General features: G+C 43.0%; 1 protein-coding gene across 1 annotated transcript in view; it reads right to left on the reverse strand.

The window, feature by feature from the left end:
• Window positions 1-21,248, reverse strand: part of CUZD1 (CUB and zona pellucida like domains 1) — a 148,820-nt gene extending 127,572 nt beyond the window's left edge. The window contains exon 1 of the mRNA XM_069239159.1: window positions 20,994-21,248. Within this exon, the coding sequence (XP_069095260.1) occupies window positions 20,994-21,078 (85 nt within the window). The 5' untranslated portion in view covers window positions 21,079-21,248. The remainder of the gene's footprint in view (window positions 1-20,993) is intronic.
• Window positions 21,249-21,512: the final 264 nt, after the last annotated feature.

Consider the following 21,512-nt stretch of genomic DNA (forward strand, 5'->3'; position numbering starts at 1 on the left):
CCAATGTGAGATTTGTTTTTTTTAAAACGAACAACCAGTTGTCTGTACATGCTGGGAGTTTTATACCCGGGTGTAGGGATTGTTATTATTTTTCCTGTCTTTTACAGTAATGTTGTACCCTAAATAGGCATCAGAGGCACACACCAAAATAATATGATAGAGATATTTCCTTCATTGTTTTTACAACAAATGCTGCAGGAAATTAAACACTGAATAAACAGAGACGTTTTATTACCTCGAGTCTAGTGACCCATGGATCGAACTTTTCACAGTTGTCTTTTTACACTCATTTTCCAGACAGGGGATGTGAATCCACTGCTGAGGTTTCAGATCTGGTTTAGGATGAATCTCTTTCAAATGCAATTTTTGTGGCCGTAGTTCAGACACACTCTTTGTAATGGGTGATGTCTCTGAAAGCAGTAACAATAGTGCTGGCTTCAAGCAAGAGCATACAAGTATGCAATGAAGAATGAGATCTCAGCACCTGGCTGCCATCGGCCTTCCTCAGCAGTGATTAGGCATAGATGAAAGAGGAGACCCTGGTTAGAAACGTTGTTGCCCTTAGCAAGAGAGACCTCTGACCTACCTCTTGCTCCTATCATCTACCCTATGTCGTCACTCAGGAAGAACTAATCAGGAGCCCATTTTTAATAAGGACCTCAAAAATTCTGTGGTTAGCCTTTATTCCATACTCCTTCACTTCAGTTCTGGGTATTCACCCTAAAGCCACAGACATGCAGTCAGTACACTTTTACTGTCTAAGGAAGATGTATCTTCGCTCTTTCACGTGCCATGCTAAATCAGGGGCTATCCATACTGCATCCCATTGGATCCAGCACTTGGACACAGACACACACATGGAATGTCAGTGCAAATGTTTGGGAGTCACACAGACTAGTCTACCAGTCTTGACACTCATTCTCAAATTTGCATACAAGTCACACAGCTCAGCACAGCAAGTAAAAATGCTGTGCTGCTTTGTGTGAAATGGAGAGACCAGAACAATGGCATTTTGCTAAGATGCGGTGCTCGTCTGCTTTTCTCCCAATGTTGGTGCGTTTTTGGCTACCATGCACCAACGCATACACCCTTGAGCAAGGGTGTCTGTTTTGTGGTAAGCATAGTTTTTGTACCGGAAGGGGTCCCTTCAAGTACAAAACTATGCTGTAATACGTTTCCCACGTTGTATGTGTACTGTAGAATGTTGTAGAGTATTGTAGAATGCTGCACACAGCAAAAAGGGGAAACATTTTTCCTCGTTTCACCGACCACTCATCTGGTGCTAAAGATATCACTGCTGGCCTTGGTTTCCAATGCTTTCACAGCTGTCAAACAGAACCCTTTATTACTCAGAATCCTGCTGTGGTCCATATAAGAAATCTATTGGGAGCATTCCTCATCTCTTCTGCTCATCAGAGACTTCTTAGGATCATGAGCCCCTCTTTGCTGATTGCCATAGCCCTTTGATCACCTATGTTAGCTATTAACCGTTTTTGCTGACCTCACCCACCTGAGTTTCTCAAATACTTTCTGCCATCCTTCACAGACCACATTATTTTTCACCCATCCCCCTTTAAACTCCTCTGTCAAGTTTTAGTCCCTCTCCCCTCTGATTCACCCTCAGACTACTGTTCCAGCACCAGACAGCGTTTGCTATCACTGCCCTGTAACACACCTGAGTGTAATAGTAATGGCTAATTAGTCACTTTGCATTTTTTACATTTTTTGCAAATATCTACCAGTTCAATAAGTGGGTTTCTAGTGGTTGGCAGCATACAAAGCATGAATAAGAAGTGTTTACAAAAATGATATATGTAATTAATCGGTTTATTGGTTAAGGGGATGGAAGCCCCACTCAGACTACAACCACAATCCTTGTCTGGGTGAATCACAAAAGCCACTTAATTAACCTGTGCTTAACCCCCTGGTAGCTTGGCAGAAAACATTCAGGCTTAACTTAGAGGCAAAGTGTAAAGTAGTTATGCACCACACAAAAAGTAATAAAGGGAAAAACACAACACAAGAAAGATCCCAAACCAAGTTAGAAAAATAAAGAGTCCATCAGTAGAACAGGAGATTTGGAGTTTCAGAGTTTTAAGAAGATATAGCACCTAGAAGTACATGGTGCCATTGACGGTCATTATGGTCATTCTAGACTGGAGGAAAGTAAAAAATTCAGGCCGATCACAATAGAGTGCTGGCCGAGTGCAGCGGAAAAAGTTACCTTCTCAAAATCTAGAGCAAAGAGTTCAGTTCACAGTGGAGAAGGCTGCAAGGAGCTGTGAAAGTGCACGTATGGGCATCACTATACCATGAGGAGCAGGCCAGACGGCGTGGACTGTTGTCGCTGTAACACAAAGAGCCGGTCGGGCATCACAAACTGTTGTTACTGGAACTGTCTGCTGGCAGTCACCGCAGGCTGCCATTTTTGTAACACGAAGTACAGATCTCATGTTGCTGACCATTGCTGGTGGTTGTAGTCGGAAGTGTTGGGTCCTGCTGATCTTGTGTGTCCTGGTCCTGCAAGCCCTGGTGTTTTTCAGTCGTAGTCTTCACATTTTGGTTAATTTGCTTCTGCCACTTTTGTCCCCCTTGATATGATCTCTATGGTCTTGGTCCTCCTGCCTCTGGACCTTCTTTCCAGTGGTCTCCTGGCACTGGTCCTCATTGGTCTGTCCATGTGGGTCTGCTACTCCTGGCCATTCTCATCTTTATATTTCTGGTTGGTTTGCCCTCCTATCCTCCTCCTCATCATGGTTCAGGGCCTTTTGTCTCTTCTACCCCTGGTCCTTATCTTACTTCAGGTCCTTTTTCACTAGGCATGCATTCTACTGTTACACATTCTCCTGGCACTCTTGATCCTTCTCACCCTAGTCCCAGTACCCCTATTTCTCTTTTTACTTGTCCTGTTCCTCCTCATTTATATGTTCTTGTTCAGCTCTGGCATTGGTAAAATCTCGTCCTCATGGATTAGGTTCTCTTTAGCCCGATTATTCTAGTCCTGGTCCTCATGGCTCCGGTTGTCCCAGCCGTCCTGGTCATCCTCCTCCTGACCCTTACCCGCCTACTGGTCATCATTCTTCTCCTACTAGAGTTACTCCTTCTTTTCCCATCCCCCTTCACAATGGTTTCAGTCAGGTAAAGGCTCCAAGCCTGCCATTCATATTTTCTTTTGGGCATTCAGATTTCTTTTGTTGAGACAACACTTTCAAGGACAGAAATGATGGCTCTAGAGGCAGGACCTTGACAACTTAAAACACTGATTATCACGTTAAAAAAAATACCATTCTCAAAATACTTTGGGCACCTGACTAGCATGTCAATGCGGCTGAAGGAGCCACTCAAGACATGGGACCAATAGGCATAAATCCGAATTTAGAAAGTGTTTTTAATCATCCGATAAGGTATCCCAGCGCTTGCAGGTTCCATAGGCTTACTCGATCAGCCAGGTATTGAGGGCCATTTGAAATTCTGAGGTGATGGTCCGTGAGGAGGCTGTTCTATTTTTTTGCTGTGATATGAGAGAAGGAGAGTCCTCCACTTCTGCTTCGGTAGGTGCAGGAATATAGGCAAGTGAAAGGGAGACAGAGCGTAGTCTTCTTGACGGTTGGTGGAAGTTCAGACTGGTGGTTAATGTATGCGGTTCCTTGGTTGTGTAGCATCTTTTGTGAGTTGGTCAGCAGCTTGAACTGGCATCTCTTCTGTACGAGGAGCCAGTGGAGTTGCCTGAGGTCGGGTGTGATGAATGTTCCTTGGGGAAGGCTGAGGATGAGTCTGGCTGTGCCTTTTGTATGGTCTGAAGTCTCTGTAGGAGGTGTGTGGCAATTCCTACATTGAGGGCGTTGCTGTAGTCCAGTCGGCTGGTGATGAGGGCCTATGTCACAATGCATTTCATGTGTAGGGATAGCCACTTGAAGATCTTACAGAGCATGTGCAAAGTGAGGAAGCAGGTGGAGGAGACGACGTTCATCTGTGATTTCATGGTGAGCTTGTTGTCAAAGATGATTCCGAGGTTTCAGGCGTGGTCGGAGGGCATGAATGCGGGTCCTAGGTCTTGTGACCACCAGGAGTCGTTCCATGTGTTGCTGTTTTTACCAAAGACCAGTACTTCTGTCTTGTCTGTGTTCAGCTGCAGGCAGTTGTTCTTCATTCAGTCAGTGACACTTGTCATGCCTCTGTGGAAATTAGTTCTGGTGGTGGAGGTGTCGTCAGTGAGTGAGTGAATTGAGATTCGTCTGTGTAGAAAATTATGTTGAAACTGTGGGATCTGACAAAGCTGGCCAGCAGGGTCAATAATGTACTGCAGAGCTTGGGGCTAAGGGATGATCCCTCGGGGGCACCGCAGGTGATCTCCTTGGGTTCGGAGGTGAAAGGTGGGAGGTGGATTCTCTGGGTTCTTCCGGTGAGGAAGAAGGTGATCCATCTGAGCACGTCCCCTTGGATGACGATGTGATGGAGTCTTTCGATCAGCATGTAGTGGGAAATGGTATTGAAGGCTGCCGAGAAGTTGAGGAGGATCAAAGCTGCTGTTTCTTCTCAGTCGAGGAGGGTTCAGATGTCATTGGTGGCTGTAAATAGGGCAGTTTCGGTGCTCTGATTGCTGCGGAAGCCAGTTTGGAAGGCGTCAAGTTGCTGGCTATGTTCCATTTATGTGATGAGTTGTTTTTTGAAAATCTTTTCCAGTACCTTCGCTGGGAATGGGAGCAGAAAGATTGGCCAGTAGTTTTTGGGTTCGTGGGGTCTGCGAAGCATCAGCATCTATGCCTGAAGCCCACTCCATTGAGTGAACAGTATGAAAAAATTAGTTTATTTAGCAGGCAGCTGAGGGAATAGACACTTCCCTGTTCAGCAGAAGCCCCATTACTGTGGCTCACTCAGTTTACCTCCTGCAAGTGTCCCAAAGTACAGTGCCTCCAAGCACCAACTGCCTATGAAAGTGTCCCTTTCTTTTTGCCCGGACACCACCTATCTGTCTGAATCCCTGTTTACCACTGCTTGTCTATTGCTGCTGTGTTGCTGGGTCTGAACTATTAAGCACATGCAATCCTCCTTACAGAGATACTTAAAACTGGCATAATGCCTTCCTCAAAAACCCCCAAATGAGCCGAGCCCTTGAAAATCATTAAAAAGGAGATCATCAACATTAAAAAAAACAATGTATTATCTTAAGTGCAAAAACAAGTATGTAACATACTTGAAAATGATACTCATTATTCTTTGCAGAGAGCCAAATACTCTTAGACTGTAGCAAAAAATATCTCTGTGCCATATCCTAAAGCTTCCGAAACAGAAATTTGATTCCTACATTTATCATTTTAACATGAAAATAACAAATGTTTTTATTCAAAATTGATTTTTCTGTTTTTTCATCTGTGATCAACTTAATACATGCACTTACCTTTATATGTACTATTGTATATTTGGATATGCACTTACTTTCAAATGCTTTATTCATGCTGCATCCTCATTGCTAGGTGGCAAACACCATATCATTGCCCAAAGTCCCTTTTTAATTCATGTCTGGCTAAATAAAGCCATTCTTCATGCTATTTTTCTGTCCGCTGGCCAAATAGCCACATCACTCCAACTATTCAGCCTGTGGCCAGCTAAGCAAGGAAGTTTCAGTTATTTTACCGGGCCGCTGGCTAAATAGCAGGGATTATATACTATTTTGCTAACCTCTGGGTAAACAGCAAAGATTATGCACCATTTGGCTGGTGGACATGTAAGTACTCACTTCTCCTCTTCAAACAAGACATTCTGGGCTACGTTTACGAAAGAATTGTTTTGCAACTCGCAATGTGCGACTCGCAAAACCTTATGTTCAACAGTGTCAATGACACTGTTTGCGATTCGCAAGGGGGTTGCAAATGCCCTACCTCATGAATATTCAATCAAGTCACCATCTCTGTTACTGCTTTTAAATAAAGAAGTTTTTTTTTTTAATGCAGACCGTTTTCCCTAAAGGAAGATTTCCAGACTGCAGCTTGGCTCTTCCAAGATCACAGACAGTCTGGGTAGAGGCAGTCACGTGTCAGACTCACCTTGTCAGCGGCATTATCCTAACCAATTTGGCTGACTCCAGAAGAGCCCTGCCAACTTTTGAAGGCAATCATGATGGAAAATGTTTATCAGTCCGTGGGTTGACGTACCCAATGCCAGCACACGATGTCAGGTCTTTAGTTCCCATGCTGTGAGCCCTATATTCAGACTTAAAACAGCAGCGTATTTGTGAGGGCAGGCTGGCATACCAGATGCCACAGCAGCTTGTGGGAAAGGAGCAGATGAGAAGCACGAATTTTGAAAGTGCCAGCACATGTGTCCAGAGTACTTTATCTCAGACAGATAAGATTAGAGAGTGGGTGAAAAGTTCCAGAGAAGTGAAGGAGGGTGCCTGACTTTGAAGTTGGCGAGTGGGCAGGGCTGGAGGTGGCTTTGGGCCAGGGTGGAGGGCTAGTAAGGCATGAGCAGTAGTCTAAAAACGAATCTGTCAATCTCAAGAGAGTATCAGCGTCATTGGAAATTTTAGAGATAATCAAATTTTAGAGATAGCAATTTTTCTAGAATATCACATATTTTCCTTGTATGTTCCACATTGACCCTTTACTATCAGTGTCGAAAATCCAACCTATATAATATCGTTCAGTCAATCAATTTACTAATCATTTCAGCCCTGATCCAGTCCATAAAACCAGTAATCCATCAATAACTCAATCCATTAATCAATCAACCCTTCAATAAATGAACGAATTAATCCACCAATCTATAAATATTTTACGATACACAAGAAAAAATATAATGCACTCATTTTTTATTTCATAAAACAATTTAAAACGGCATCGCATAGCACAGTCATAGTGAAAGGCTCATTAGCAAGCTAAAGAAGTATTAATTTGTTCACAAATGGAAAAGTACAAATGCGCCTAAGTCGCATTTCATGGCTGCAAGAGTGTAAGATAGACATCCAAAACTATTCAGCCTTTGAGCGATTTACGGACGTGTTTATTTCTTCTCGTTTTCCTGAGTGAACCGAGGATTTCGAATGTTCGATGTGCTCAAGGTCTGTCTTTTAGTTTCCCACAGAGAGCAACACTCTAGTATGCATGGCCAATGGCGGTCAGTGACAATATTTTGTAGGTTAATTGCATTTTTCAGCAACCACCTCTACGAAGATGGTCTTAAAAGTCAAATCACAGTCAAACCGATTGCAGATTTGCGTTTCCTCACGCCTCAATTAGGCAGGATATAATTTCAGGAGCTAATAAGGGCATTACTTCAAGCTCCCTGAGGAGTACCTGAAGGTTTTGGAGCCAGTGAGCCAGAAAAATACTCTGTAGTGAACTACAGCTAAGCAGGGTCGCATTGGGAACACAAAGCAGCCCAGGCAAATATTGTCAGACCCGCCCCCATAAGGTACATAGCGAGCGAGCCTGACCACTAACAAGGGGCTTGTGTCTTGGGAGTGGGGGGAGTTCTCCCCCCAAGATAAATGGCAGAAATGGTGCATTCCACAACACAATTTTCATTATATATTCAATTGCATGCGTTTTTAAAGCGTAGTAAATGACGACCTTACAGAGCACCAGAATGCAGCAATCTTTATGGGGCTCTTCAGTGATTCCCTTAACATCACCCTTTAACAGTGTCTTGCATCTCTCCATAGGCCCTCTCTGATATGTATTTCATTTGTTTTGTGGCGTCTCCTTTACCAGAGTAGGGTGTTTGAGCACTTTACATCAAACACATAGAGGGACAATAAATCATGTGTGTGTAAATCAGTGTATAGAAAATGTGATATAAGACAAAGATTACTACAAGGAGTAGGATTCACATGTCATCCATAATAGTAAGCATTTTTTAAATGCTTGGTCTGGGGAAGCATAAACTCAAGATTGAGAACACAACACAGTGGTTGGGGTTGACTTTACTAATAGCAATTTAGTTCTACCCAAACAAACCTTTTTAGCAAAATTGAGATATTCAAAGACTGGGAAAAAATTAACTTTCTAACCTGTACCATGCAGTCTGTTTGCAGCCCTTTGATGGCAGTTCATGGTTCACTGTGCTAAATCATAATTGTAACTTATGAACTGCACAGTAACAAAATGATCTCCATGACATCCCACTGAGCGATGAACATAAAATGTTGTTCTGTAATCTGCATATTACACATTCTTTGCAACAGGCATAATAACCCTCTATGCTACCTTAGATGAGTTACAACTGTCACTAGACAAAACCAGATCTCTCCCCAGCAGGTACATTAATCACCAGAGTTATCTTGGCACTTCTATTGTTGCCTGAAACTGGTAGATATACCAGATGTTTTTTAAACTACTGCACTGCTACAAAACCAGATCGCCAGTAACAAAGTGGCTCCCTACCCTTCCAGCCTCCCATGGAAACGCCGAATGTCCGGTATGGCCAGTCTGGCCTTGCAGCTAGGCTCTCCTCAACCTATGCTATCACCCTGTTTTACTGTGTGCTCTCTCCTGAATCTCTCTAAAGCGCTATCCTACATCATTGTATTGCTGCAACCCAGAGGTAAATATAGGCTTGAGGCTTGGAGGACTGGAGGAATGCAATGCTTCTGATGTTAGTTCATAGTGCATAGGGTGGAGGCACTATGGGTGAGCTGCTTTGGCGGGGAACAGCCTTTACAACGCAGGCATTACAATTCCATGTCTTTACCGTGCTTATAAGTTTACAATACAAGGAATCTATATTTAATGTAACTATGTGAATAAATATGTTAGAATTGGAGTATTTAGTTGGCAGAGGTTTGAACACTGTCCAAGTAGGGACCACAATCCTAATCAGGACAAGTAGGATACTCACTAAACGTATATCTGTGCTCACCCTGTGGTAGCTTGGCACAGAACATTCAGGCTAAACTAAAGATGCAGTGTGTAAAGTATTTGTGCACACACACACATACACACACACACACACACACAGTAACACAGTGAAAACCACTCAAACAGACTCCACACTAGTTTAGAAAAACAGGCGATATTTATCTGAGTCAAACAAGACCAAAATGACACAAATCCAACATATACAAGGCAAGTTATGACTTTTCAAAGATTAAATCAAAATGCAGTGCTTGTAAGACCATATCTACAACCGGAACTATCTGTTTATGCTGGACTGGGGCAAACTTAAAAGTGCAGTCTGACCGTGATAGAGCCTTTGTTGCGTTGATGCTTGTTGACGATGCGTTGATCCAAAGAGGGGATACGTCGCACTTGCAGGCGATGCGTCATTACCTGTTCCGGCAATATCGGAGATGTGTCGATGTCCAGAAGTGACGAGTACTGGTTCGGATGTGCTGGTGCTTTGTTGGCCTGGCCGGACCTGTGTTGTAAGTCAGGGTCATTGCGTCATGCAGTCAGCAAGAGTTGTTCGTGACTTTGGTGTGGGCAACAGCGAAGCAGCATTTCTGCAGCGGAATGCATTGTCTCCAAGCTATGCGCCGGTGTCCTTGCGTCAGATCTTGTGTTGCAGCACCACAATCACTTCCAAGACCCCAGTACTGGATTTCGCACCACTTGGCAGAGCAGGACACAAAGCAGAGGAGCACAGCTATTGGTAGCAAAATGCAGGTGAGGTCTTTGAGATCCCTGGAACTTCAAAAACAGGAGGCAAGCTCTGTCAGGCCCTTGGTAAAACTTTAGATTGCAAGACGTAGAAAGTTAGATACAGTCCTTTCACTCCCAGGCAAGAAGTAGCAGGCAGCAGACCAACACAGCAGAGCAAACAGCAAAGAGGCAGTCCCTCCTGACAAGACCTGTGGTAGAATGTTATCAGTACAGAAGTGTTCTTCATATATGGTGTCAGAGGCCAAGTACTTATATCCAAATGCACCATTGAAGTGGGGAAGACTTCAAAGAATGGTTTTGGAGTGCCCCACTCCCTTTCAGCCCAGTCCTATCTGTCAGGATGTCTGTGGGGGGTCAAGTCACTACCCTTTGAAGTGTGAGTGAGAGCCCCTCCATCCTTCCTGCCCAGGAAGACCCACCGGTATGCAGATGGAGTGCAGGGGAAGTGGACTGTTCTGTGTTTTATGGCTGTATGGATGGAATGCACAGATGTAGCTGTCACCTAAACCTTACACAGACCAGGCATGGATTGGAGGCAGGCTGAGACACAGAGGGCCTGATTACGATCTTGGCGGATGGGACACTCCGTCACAAAAGTGACGGATATCCCGTCCTCCATATTACAAGTTCCATGATATCCTATGGAACTTGTAAAATGACAGGTTGTAATCAGCCCCAGAAAAAAAGTAAGAAAACGGCAACTTTCTAAAGTTGGCATTTCCCGACTTGCTGTTTAAAAAACACCTTCAACAAAAGATGTGTTTTTAAACTGTATGTCCAAAGACACCAACTCCATTTTTCTATCTTTTCCCAATTGGAAATTACACTTAAATGATGTTATAAGGCAATCCCCATACTGGCCTATGGGAGAGATAGTCCTTGCAAAAGTGAAAAACGAATGTAAGAGCTTTTCATTACCTGGACATGTTAAACTTCAAAGTACATATTCAGCTTTTTAAATACACTGCACCCTGCCCTTGAGACTAACCAGGGCCTACTTTAGGAGTGTCTTACATGTAATAAAAAGGAAGGTTTGGGCCTGGCAAGCAGGTACACTTCCAGGCCGAAATGGCAGTTTGAACTGCACACACAGGCTCTGTAAAGCAGGCCTGAGGCATGTTTGAAAGGCTATCATAGTGGGTGGCACAACCAGTACTACGAACCCACTGGTAGCATTTAACTTACAGACAATGGGCACCCAGCGTGCACTTTATTAGGGACTTATTATTAAATCAAATATGCCAATCATGAAGAAGCCAATATTACCATGTTTTTGACACAGAAAAATGCACTTTATTACTGGATAGCAGTGGTTTGTTCACTGCCAACAGAGTGCCGGGCATCTATCTATCTATCTATCTATCTATCTATCTATCTATCTATCTATCTATCTATCTATCTATCTATCTATCTATCTATCTATCTATCTATATATATAGTGGGTGTCTGACACATATATAGTCAGAAAATATAATTTAAAAAACCTTAGAAATGTACTTACAAATACCAAAGGTTACAGGGACGTTATAGTTAGCTTCTGAATTTACTCGCACAAAATCATACAAAATTCAGTTTTTATAGTTAGACTTATTTCAAGTATCTATAATTTGTGGCCTTGGGTAAGTATAACTCGCGCCCCTGCCATTCACAGTTTTTTCTTCAACAATTTAACTTTTAATGTTTCACTGTTATTTTTATTGATGTTATAAAAGTTGCAATGAGTGCTGTCATATCTGGGGGTAATTAGCAGTGCATGGAAAGGGCATGAGTTATGGTTGCCTTAGGCTGCCCTCCAACATTTCACTTAGCCCCGGGGAGGTGGTGGTCCCGGCGCTGGGGGTATGCAACAGACCCCTTCATTCTTTTATTGCAGCCCTGGGAAGGTGGCAGTCCCTGGGGCTGCGCGGGAGCAATGTGCCTCCCCTTACTATAAGTAAATAGCCCCGGGCAGGTGGCGGTTACCAGGGCTGCGGGGGGGCCGGGCACACCCCAGCAGTTAATATTGTTTGGCCCCAGGGAGGTGGCGATCCCCTGGGCTTCGGTGTGGCCAGGTGGCCACCCCACATTTAATACCGTTTGGTCTCGGGGAGGTGGCAGTCACCATGGCTGCCCCAGGCAGGTGGTGTTCCCAGGGGGTGGTGCAGGGCACCCCCTACCTGAATTTAATACTGTGCTTGGCCCCGGGGAGGTGGGGATCCCTGGGGCTATGAGGGGGCTGCGCACCCCCAACCCAACATTCAAAATTTCAATGCCCCCAGAATCTGGCCCACCCGGTGGCTGTTTATAAAACAAGCACAGGAGCCTGCACTTGTTTTTTTAAAAGAAAATTTGCTGGATCTGTCATGACTCCTGCCAAACATTTGTTAAAAAAAGCTTTTTTGCTCGGGGGTTCCATCTGGGACCCCAGCACCAGAGCTTTGGGGTCAGTGTGTACCTACCCTGGCCCCTTTTTTTAAATCTTTTTTTTTCTGGAACCCATCCAAAGATGGCTGCCAACACCTTCTTGTTGAAGTTTTGGCAGCCAATCAGATCTCAGCACGAGATCCAGAGGGTTTGTGAATCCTTTGCATCCCCATATATACAAATTAGTTTTTTCTTTACTTTCTAAAAAACAACTGGACAGATTTATACCAAATAACAAAAAGGGCGCTTTCTGGACCAAGAGCAACTAGTCTGCCAAGTTCGGTGTAATTTCGTCCAGTGGTTCGGGCGCTATCCCTGTTTGAAATCCCTATGGAAACATGCATGGGGAAAAGTGTATTGGGACTCCCCTTTTTCTCAGCTCCTGCTTGACAGAAAACCCTGAAACTTTCCAGTCAGCCTTTGAAGTGAGCATCATATTGTTTGGGAAAATTTTGTGATGATTCATCAAACGGCACCAAAGTTGCACCAAAGCAAAACAACAAACACTTTTTCTTTCGAAACTAGGTCCAAACTGTAAGTACCTAGTGGCAACCACCACGAAGTAACACATATATATATATATATATATATATATATACAAACACACACACACACACATATGTATATATATGTTTATGAGTTTCACTAACCTTACATATACTTGCCTTGTGTTGTTAATAAAGGTGTGCATGGCATAAAGGCATTGCGTTGTAAAGGCATTACGTGGTAAATGATCTATGGTAAAGGCATGCATAGTAAATGCACATGTTGTATTGTCCTGCAATCCTTTTGGGGACTGCAGGAGCCCACAGCTAACCCTCACCTAAGCAATTGCCTGAAAAGAGGCTACTGGTATTCTGGAAATGTTTAAAGCTGTATAATCAAGGTGCACTTTAGGAGTTATGCAGGAGCCTGGGAGCTAAAATGATTGCTATGGTTTATGGAAATTGTACCATTGTATCTGGTCTTCAGATAAATAAGGGGCCCTGTACATCCATTCTATATCCTGACTCATTTGTTCCTCAAAGCCAGATGAAGACAGGCCTTTTCAGCCTTCTCGCCAGTGTACATAAGAGCTAAAAACCAGGGGTGGTGGGTGAAACATTCCTACGAAGAGTAACAGAGGGTTCCGCAAAATTCTGTGAATCACCTCGTGGCAGAGTTTTTTCTTGCAAATGTGCAAAAATGGTAAGTTGACAAGTGGGATTTGGCATCCCACACCACAATGTTGAGTTGCTAGAAGGACATCTGGTGAGATTTTTTTAACATAGGTGGGTGCGGGCAGTCATGATCGTTCATGGGCTGAAGGCTACAGCATAAGGAGAAAATCTACTCGAGTGGCAGCAAAATCAGCTCGAGTAGATGTGCCCTTGGGCCTGCCACGTGTGTCATATGTGCTGATTTTTCAGCATGAAACATGCTCCGAGCATTAAATCATAGCACGAGCAGTACAATGTTAGACTTCTCCCACTGGTGGAACTCCACGGAATCAGAGTTTTTATAGCTCCTTGGAGTCAAATTCTCTGAGTTCTTCCCACACCTCCTAAAAACAAATTGCATGATATACCCTTTATACCAACCCCATTTTCATGGGTGGGGTAAGAGATTCTGGGTAAAAGGAAAAGAATGAGCTTTCTAAGGCTTGAAAGGTAGTCTCTTTCGAACTTAGAATTGTATTACAATTATGTATTGAAGAAAGGCAGTGCATTTTCCCACTGTTTTAACTCCCTATGAATGCCTTTGGGTCTCTTTGCCTTTGCAACAACAATCAGAATCTCCCCAAAACACTAAAAAAAACACGGATGCTTCAGAGACCAAGTACCCAGTCTACAGAATTAATTCCTAATAACAATCCACATCAAGACTAATAATTCTAATTTCCAAAAAACACAAAACTTGACTCTACCTGAAGATGAGGTGCCCTCCTTGTTCCTTACCACCAGGAAGCCCATTCCGTTTGAAGATCAGTTCATTACAGTTTGTCATGCATTCATCCATTGAAATCCAAAGCAACAACAACAAACTTAACCCCCCCTAAATGAGTTTCACAATCTTTCCCTGTGAGAAAATGCCTCTTATTGCATGGTCAACCCCATTTCCTTTTGGACTGATGCTGCTGTTGTTTGTCTGAGCACTTGGACACTGTTAACCAGGCCCCAGTGCATGTTATATTGTGTTAAATAGACTTAAATTACGCACAGCTACTCAATAGAGTGTCCAAGCGCACAGGCCAAGATCCAGAGCCATACAGTAGACATCACTGATTAAAGAGCCATGTTTTCAAATGTTTCTTAAAATCAGATTGACAGGTCAAGATTTGTAGTTTTAATGGTAGCCTGTTCCAAACCGTTGCCCCCGGGAAGGCAGCAGATCTTCCTCCAATTCTGGCCTTCCGTACTCTTGGAATCACTGCAGATGCTTTATTTGCTGATCTCAAGGTGCAAGACGGATGATGAAAACAAAATCTGGGTCTCAGGTAATCAGCCCCAGATGAGTAAATGTCTGCATGTGTCAAAACTAGTTTTTTAAACAGAATCCTTTTCCTAACTGGCAGCAAGTGCAGCTCACATAGATATGGAGAGATATGCACTCTCATCGGGCAAACTCAGATAAAATGCACTGCCACAGTCAAGCCTAGATGTTATGAGGGCCTCGATGATTGATTTTCTTTGCTGGGAAAGAGAAAAGATGCAAATACTTTCTTTGAGAACGCAGAATCCCAAAGCAGGTGCCAGCCACTGCCCTAATTAGAGACTTAAAGGTTAGTTGATGGTCAAATTTCACTCCCAGATTCTTAACAGTGCCACTCTGAAGGCCTGGGGGAGGAGCATTATTAGGTCAGAAAAATAACCAGCAATTGAGAGGCAGATCACCAAACACAAGAATTGCAGTCTTCTCAGCATTACATTTGAGTTGGTGTGTAGTCATTCATTACAATACAGCCGTTAAGCACCTTCTAATCTGGATCAAAGGGAGTTCACAGCCCTTCTCACAAGAGAACAGGAGCTTCATATTGTCATCTTTAGAAATGACATTAGCACCTAAAGATTCTGCGAGCCCAGCAAGAGGAGCCAAATATATATTAAAAAGTGTGGGGCTCAAAGTTGATCCCTTCGGGACCCCCACTGACAGATCCCGAGATTTGGATGAAATCCCCCCTGAGTGTGATCTGATCTCTAAAATATGTTGAATTGGCTACCACCTAATTGGCATATTTACCTTCTTTATAAACCCATGCTATATGGTGTCCAAAGTACAGCCATGGCATGGAAAGTTAAATGTCAGTTATGGGCTACAGAACTACGGTGCCAAACACTAGTGTGACCAGACATGCATAACACCAGGCTTACCAATGCAGCCTGGCTGCTGTAGTTTAAATTTGCACCCTGACCTGTCAAACAAAACAGTTTTTGACAAGAGAAAACCTCCCTTTTAAATAATAATAATAAGTCATCCCTATGTAGGCCTTGTAGCCCACAAGGCAAAGTGCATGGTATTTAATGGTAGGACATGTAGAAAGTTAAGTCTAACATGTCCTTACAATGAATATCACCCAAAACTGTACTGCACTGTATGACAGCTGGCTGGCCCATTGAAACACTGGGAAGCAATCTTAAATATTAATTTTACCATCTCAGGCTAGGGACCAGTTAGAATCATAACTCAAGGACCATTTCAGCGATGAAGTTGGAAATTTTATTAAATTTTTAAGAAAAGGGTCTTTTAGAAATTTACCTTTTCCCTGCCTAAAGTGAAGCTCTTGGAGGCAAATTTAACTAACCTCCAACTGTTATCCAGCTGGTGAATAGCCCTGATGAGGTGTGAAATCTGCTCCCACAGCAGAGACAAAGGCCTGGGGAGGTATTTTTTGTTTTTTCTGGCAGGAAGATTAGTTGGGCAGTGATAAGGAACTACTTCATGGGCCTCCCCTGTCACAAGCCGATGTCAGATGATACCTGCACAGACCTTCTCACTGTCTTCCCAGTCAGGCAGGCACAAAATCCAGTGGGGGGGAGCTGCCCCATAACTGGTTTGGAGTGGCCAGGGAGGAGTGGACTGCTCAGTATCCTAGCCACACCTCCTTAGGTGCTGGCAGAGCTAGAGGCCAAAATCCACATCTAGGCAGTTTGCAAAAAACACATCCATTTTCATTGGAAAAACTTGATGTGTCCACATTGTGTTTAGGGGCATTTCCTTTTGCGGGTACTAGGCCTACCCACACAAGTGAGGTACTGTTTCTATCGGGAGACTTGAGGGAATGCTGGGTGTAAGGAAGTTTGTGGCTCACCTCAAATTCCAGCACTTTGCAGCACCAAAATGTGAGGAAAAGGGTTTTTTAGCCAATGTTTGAGGTTTGCAAAGGGTTGTGGCTGACAGAACCCAGTGAGAGCCCCACAAGTTACCCCATCTTGGAATCCCCTAGGTATCTAGTTTTAAAAAATCTACAGGTTAGGTAGGTTTCCCTAAGTGCCTGCTGAGCTACAGCACAAAATCTACAGCTAGGCACTTTGCAAAAAACACGTCAGTTTTCAGTGGAGAAAATGTGATGTGTCCATGTTGTGTTTCACGGCGTTTCCTGTCAGGGGCACAAGGCCTACCCACACAAGTGAGGTACCATTTTTATCGGGAGACTTGGGGGGACACAGAATAGAAGAACAATTGTTCTTGCCAATTGTCTTTCTCTGCATTTCTGCCTTCCAAATGTAAGATAGTGTGTAAGAAAGAAGTCATTTTGAGAAATGCCCTGTAATTCACATGCTAGTATGGGGACCCCCGAATTCAGAGATGGGCAAATAACCACTGCTTCTAAACTCCATATCGTGTGCCCATTTTGGAAATACATAGGTTTTCACAATACCTATTTTTCACTCTTTATATTTTACCAAATGAATTGCGTATACCCGGTATACAATAAAACCTCATTACAAGGTGCAGCTCATTTATTGGCTCTGGGTACCGTGGGTTCTTGGCGAACCTACAAGCCCTCTATATCCTCGCAACCAGAAGATTCCAGCAGACTTAATGGTATATTGCTTCCAAAAATCTGCCAAAGTTGGAAAAATGTACAGAAGAAAACGTAGACACTCAACTCAATTTCCAACTAACTAACTGGAAGGAGGACGAAAGCACAAAAAAATAGTAAAAATTGTATATGTCCCAGTAAAATGCCAGAACTGTGTTGAAAAATTTGTTTTTCTGATTCAAGTCTGCCTCTTCCTGAAAACTGGGAAGATGGCGATTTTAGCACCGCAAATACTTCGTTGATGCCATTTGCAGGGAAAGAAATCACATGTTTTCGTCTGCAGCACTTTTCCCCATAAAACCCAAATTTTAGCTGTATTTTAGCTAATTTCCTGGCCTCCTGCAGGGGAACCCACAAACCCTGGGTACATTTACAATCCCCAAAATGTTGGAAAAATAAGGCGTAAATTTGACTTGGATAGCTTATGTGGACAAAACGTTATGAAGGCCTAAGTGCCAACGATCCCAAAAAGGCCTGGCAAAGAAGGGATTAAGAATTACCTGGAAGGGCTGATATTATCTGCTTAATGTATATTGACTTGTAAAACTTGCTGCTGATGTGCTGTGTTTAAAAATAAAGAGACAGCTCCCCCACGTGGTAGACTAAAAAAATGTGGCGATGTTAGGCTACTGTTCATATCCTAATGAACAATGTGCGCCTGTGAAAAAACAGATTTGTCTAGGTCTTCGCAGTTTAAACTATGCTTCTTCAATTTTTGCGCCTAACCGCCTGTTTGAGACCACTCCTTTTGTGATTATCACTAATGTTCATATTACATTTTTTGTCAGCTATTACACAATTTTGTGGATTGTGAATTTACAACAACATGTTTTACAATAATTTAAAAGTATATTTTACAGTAGGTAAATAAAGATTGTTACAGCGTTCAGGAACATTTTTAAAGATTAAAATGAGCTTCTCAGATACCTGTTTTACATGTTAAAACTGCTCTTAATGCTTCTGTATTCTTAATTTTATCTTTTTATAAGCCACCACTGACATTCAGTCGTATTAACCGTTTTTGCCACATAAGCAGTTAGAAGCAACTTCATTAAATGTGCACTGATGTTAAAAAAGGAAAATTAGTGCTAATCACTGCAGAAGACGTGTGTGCAAACTGATGTATCGTCGAAATGTGGCTGCACCTGTGCAAACAGAAACGCCGAAACCATGTTTTGCATTTTTCATGAGAAAACACTGTTTACGATATGGCCCTCACGGTTATATCTAAGAAAGTTTGCCGTGATGCAGAAAATGAAATAATATTAAACAAGGCAAATCCGTTTGCAATATTATTGCAGCTTCTATTATAAAGGATGAAGCAAACGGTATTTGCTACAAATTAAACTTTTGCACGCAGAGGAGAGTGATTCCATACTATTGTCCGCATTTTTCAAGTATACATAACAGCCTGTTTATTAAGCACAAATTCAGTGCCAAAGTTGTATCTTGATAGTGATAACAGATGTTCATTGTTACCAAGTTCAACAATTATTATTTTATGAACCCTGGAAGGACGAAAGTCTGAGAAGACCAGCTTGGAATTAAATTTGTTACCACGTGATCAAATAAAGGCCTCTGGGGTGATTCATTAGTCCACAGAGCTACATAGTCAACTCTATCAAGGTTGCTTGAAGTATAAAGATGATAATATGTTTGGAGCAAAATGAGTTTGATTCACATCCGTAGCAATTTCACTTTTTAAGAAAAAAAAGTTTATTTAAGAACTAGGATTTTAATCTCTACTAAGCTTTTTTTAATGATTTATAATCAATGCATGTTCTATACGTGTTTCACGATCTTTTCCTCGAGTCTGGCCTTGGCACAAGCATCCTTATGTGATCTTGAGATAAATCTGTTACTGTCATTCAGTGTCACACAACCAAAAAAAACGTGAAACTGGATTTTCTCTGTTTATTGCACCAGTGCAGAGTTTCTTTCACAGAGCCCCATCTCTGACTCTAAGCCTCATATCTGTGGCCCAGTCTTTGCATCACGAGCTCCCATCGGGTCTGCATACCGCTGGCCACACTGTAAGGAGGGCTTCGGCCTCCTTTGATTTATTTTGTCCACTGCAAGAAACTGTAAACATTGCAGTATGGCCTCCAACCGGGTATGAATACAAAGATAAATAATTACATGTTAGTACTCCTTCATCAACTCATCATATCCTCTTGCTTAAATATTAGGATTAGCAAGTATGGCATTGTATGTACGTCTGTATGTATGTATGTAAGCATCTGCTATTTCTGTAGCGTAAGCCCAGCCAAAAGGCAGTAGAGCATTGCCCATGGTCAAAGAAGAGCATAAAGTCAACAAATTTTAGAAGAGGTAGCTGGGTTATTAGTGGTTAATGCATTGCAAAGTAGTGGCCTTTAAGAGGTGAGTCTTTAATCATTTCCCAAATTGGAAAACCTGAAGGGCAGACTGATGGTTGCTGGGACGGTGTTCTGGATCTTAGGGCCCATAATTATGAGCTTTTGATGCAGGACGGTGCAGCAAGTCACCTTGCGGCACTGCTCTGTCACAGGGAAAGGGCAGGAACATGCAGTATTTATGGCATATGGCACATTCCTGTCCTTTCCCACTTTACTGTGCCATTTTGGCAGCCTACAGCCAATGCAGGCACCCTTGCACCGTAGTGCATGGATGTCTACATTGTAGGCAGGTTTGCTTTTGTGAAAACAGTCCTGGAAGGCTTTTTCATTTTTCAAAGAATGGAGTACATACAGAAAGAGGAAAAACAGGGAGAATGTGCTGCCTTGGCTTACTCCATATCTATGAGGCCATTCAAAGCCACATAAAGTGACTTTTTGTGGCCTCATAGATATGAGTTCAAGGTTTGTGCTGCAGTTAAGTCATAAAAAGGGACTCATTGGGCTCATAAATATGCCCTTAGGTGCAGAGATAGAAAAATCCTACTGCCTTGGTTTTTCTTTTTACATTTCTTAATCTGGAGTCCTTGTCGCTGTGATTTCTAGCTCTCCATGATGTACATGTATGGCCGGAGGTTCATCTATGTGCGTGGATGTGATGTCATGTGGGATTATGCCCAAGTACCTTCTTTAAGTAAGTCAATTCCAGGGATTTGTAATTGTATTTATATAGTGCTACTACCCCTGACGGGGCATTGAAGCTCTTCATACTGGGGTGCACAGTGATCAAAAAAACAATGTTAGCGGGTAGCCCAGTGTTATTTATTACTGTTTGTATCTAGGATTAGTATTGAGTGCTCAAGCAAAGCATTCCATTTAATCACTCCAATTTCTTTGTGGTAGATTGCATCAATAGGAGTTAGGTGTTATTATTTGGGAATGAGGGCAGAGGTAGTGCAGATGTGCTGAGCTTGCGTTTACGTGCTGTTACTTTGCAGGGGTATGATTTTTAAAATGGGAGAGGTTGTGATCTTTGTAATGAGTTGTGGGTAAATTGCAGCAATACACACATGAGGGTGACTTAGAGACAGTTGTGCCCTGAGAAAAAAGGCAGGCAGAGGATGTGGAGAAAGGAGAAAGTAATTTGAAGGAAAAAGGAGACAACAATTCAAATTTTCAAGAGAAAATACAAGCTTAGATTTCCATGCAGAAATGTATGAATAAATAGGACGCTTTTTCCGACAGCAATCTGTCTGAGGCTGCAGACTCAAGACAGAATTAACATCATTTGCATGTGACAATAGCACGATATTCAGTACTTCTGATAGACACTAGAATCTGAACTGGACAAACCACAACGAGATGTGCACCTTTGAAGTGGATACAATTACAGATGTGCAGCTCATAATTGAGCAAAATACTTAATGTGGCCTCCACAGCTGGGCGTAGTACTCAGTACCCCCCTTTGTTGCATGGTATATTGCCCTGAGGGGCATGAGGGCATTGTTTTTAGGATTCAAATGAGTGGTAATAAAGCGACCTCAAAGGGTCATCAAAAGTGTTGGAATGATCTGGTCTCTTTGTTCCTACCTTGAACTTCAACGGGGTCCTTTTCTGCTAGAGCCAAGCCGAAGGCCAGGAGCAGGAGGGAAACCCTCCATCTGTTTGTGGACATCTTGGGGAATTAGAGATACGAAGGTGCGGCGCCCGTCTGAGATGCCTTTTTATAAAGTCTGGTTAAGATGTGCACCCTCATTCTATGACATCCAACCCCAGGTGCAGGCGTTCAGTGCCCCTATCGTCAGCCCTGGAAGGATCTAGATAAGGTGGGACCCAGAACAGCTGTTCGCCGCACTCTCGGGGCAACATTTCTCTGTTATCAGCAGTCCATGCCAGGGCGCTCAGGGTCTAGTGGCGCTCACTCTTCGTGGCAGGCGAGCTCCCTCTTGTCGTTGGTCAGAGGGCAGTGCTTCTCACCGTGACACTGCTTCACCTTCACCCTTCTCTTATTAGTCATCAAGAAACTTTATGTTTCACGCATGATCACTAGACTTTGTGAAATGAGTTGCTGGTCTCAGACTAGCACCCAGGTGACAGGAGTAACAAGCA

This window comes from Pleurodeles waltl, chromosome 6 (genome assembly GCF_031143425.1).
Source record: "Pleurodeles waltl isolate 20211129_DDA chromosome 6, aPleWal1.hap1.20221129, whole genome shotgun sequence".
NCBI lineage: Eukaryota > Metazoa > Chordata > Amphibia > Caudata > Salamandridae > Pleurodeles > Pleurodeles waltl.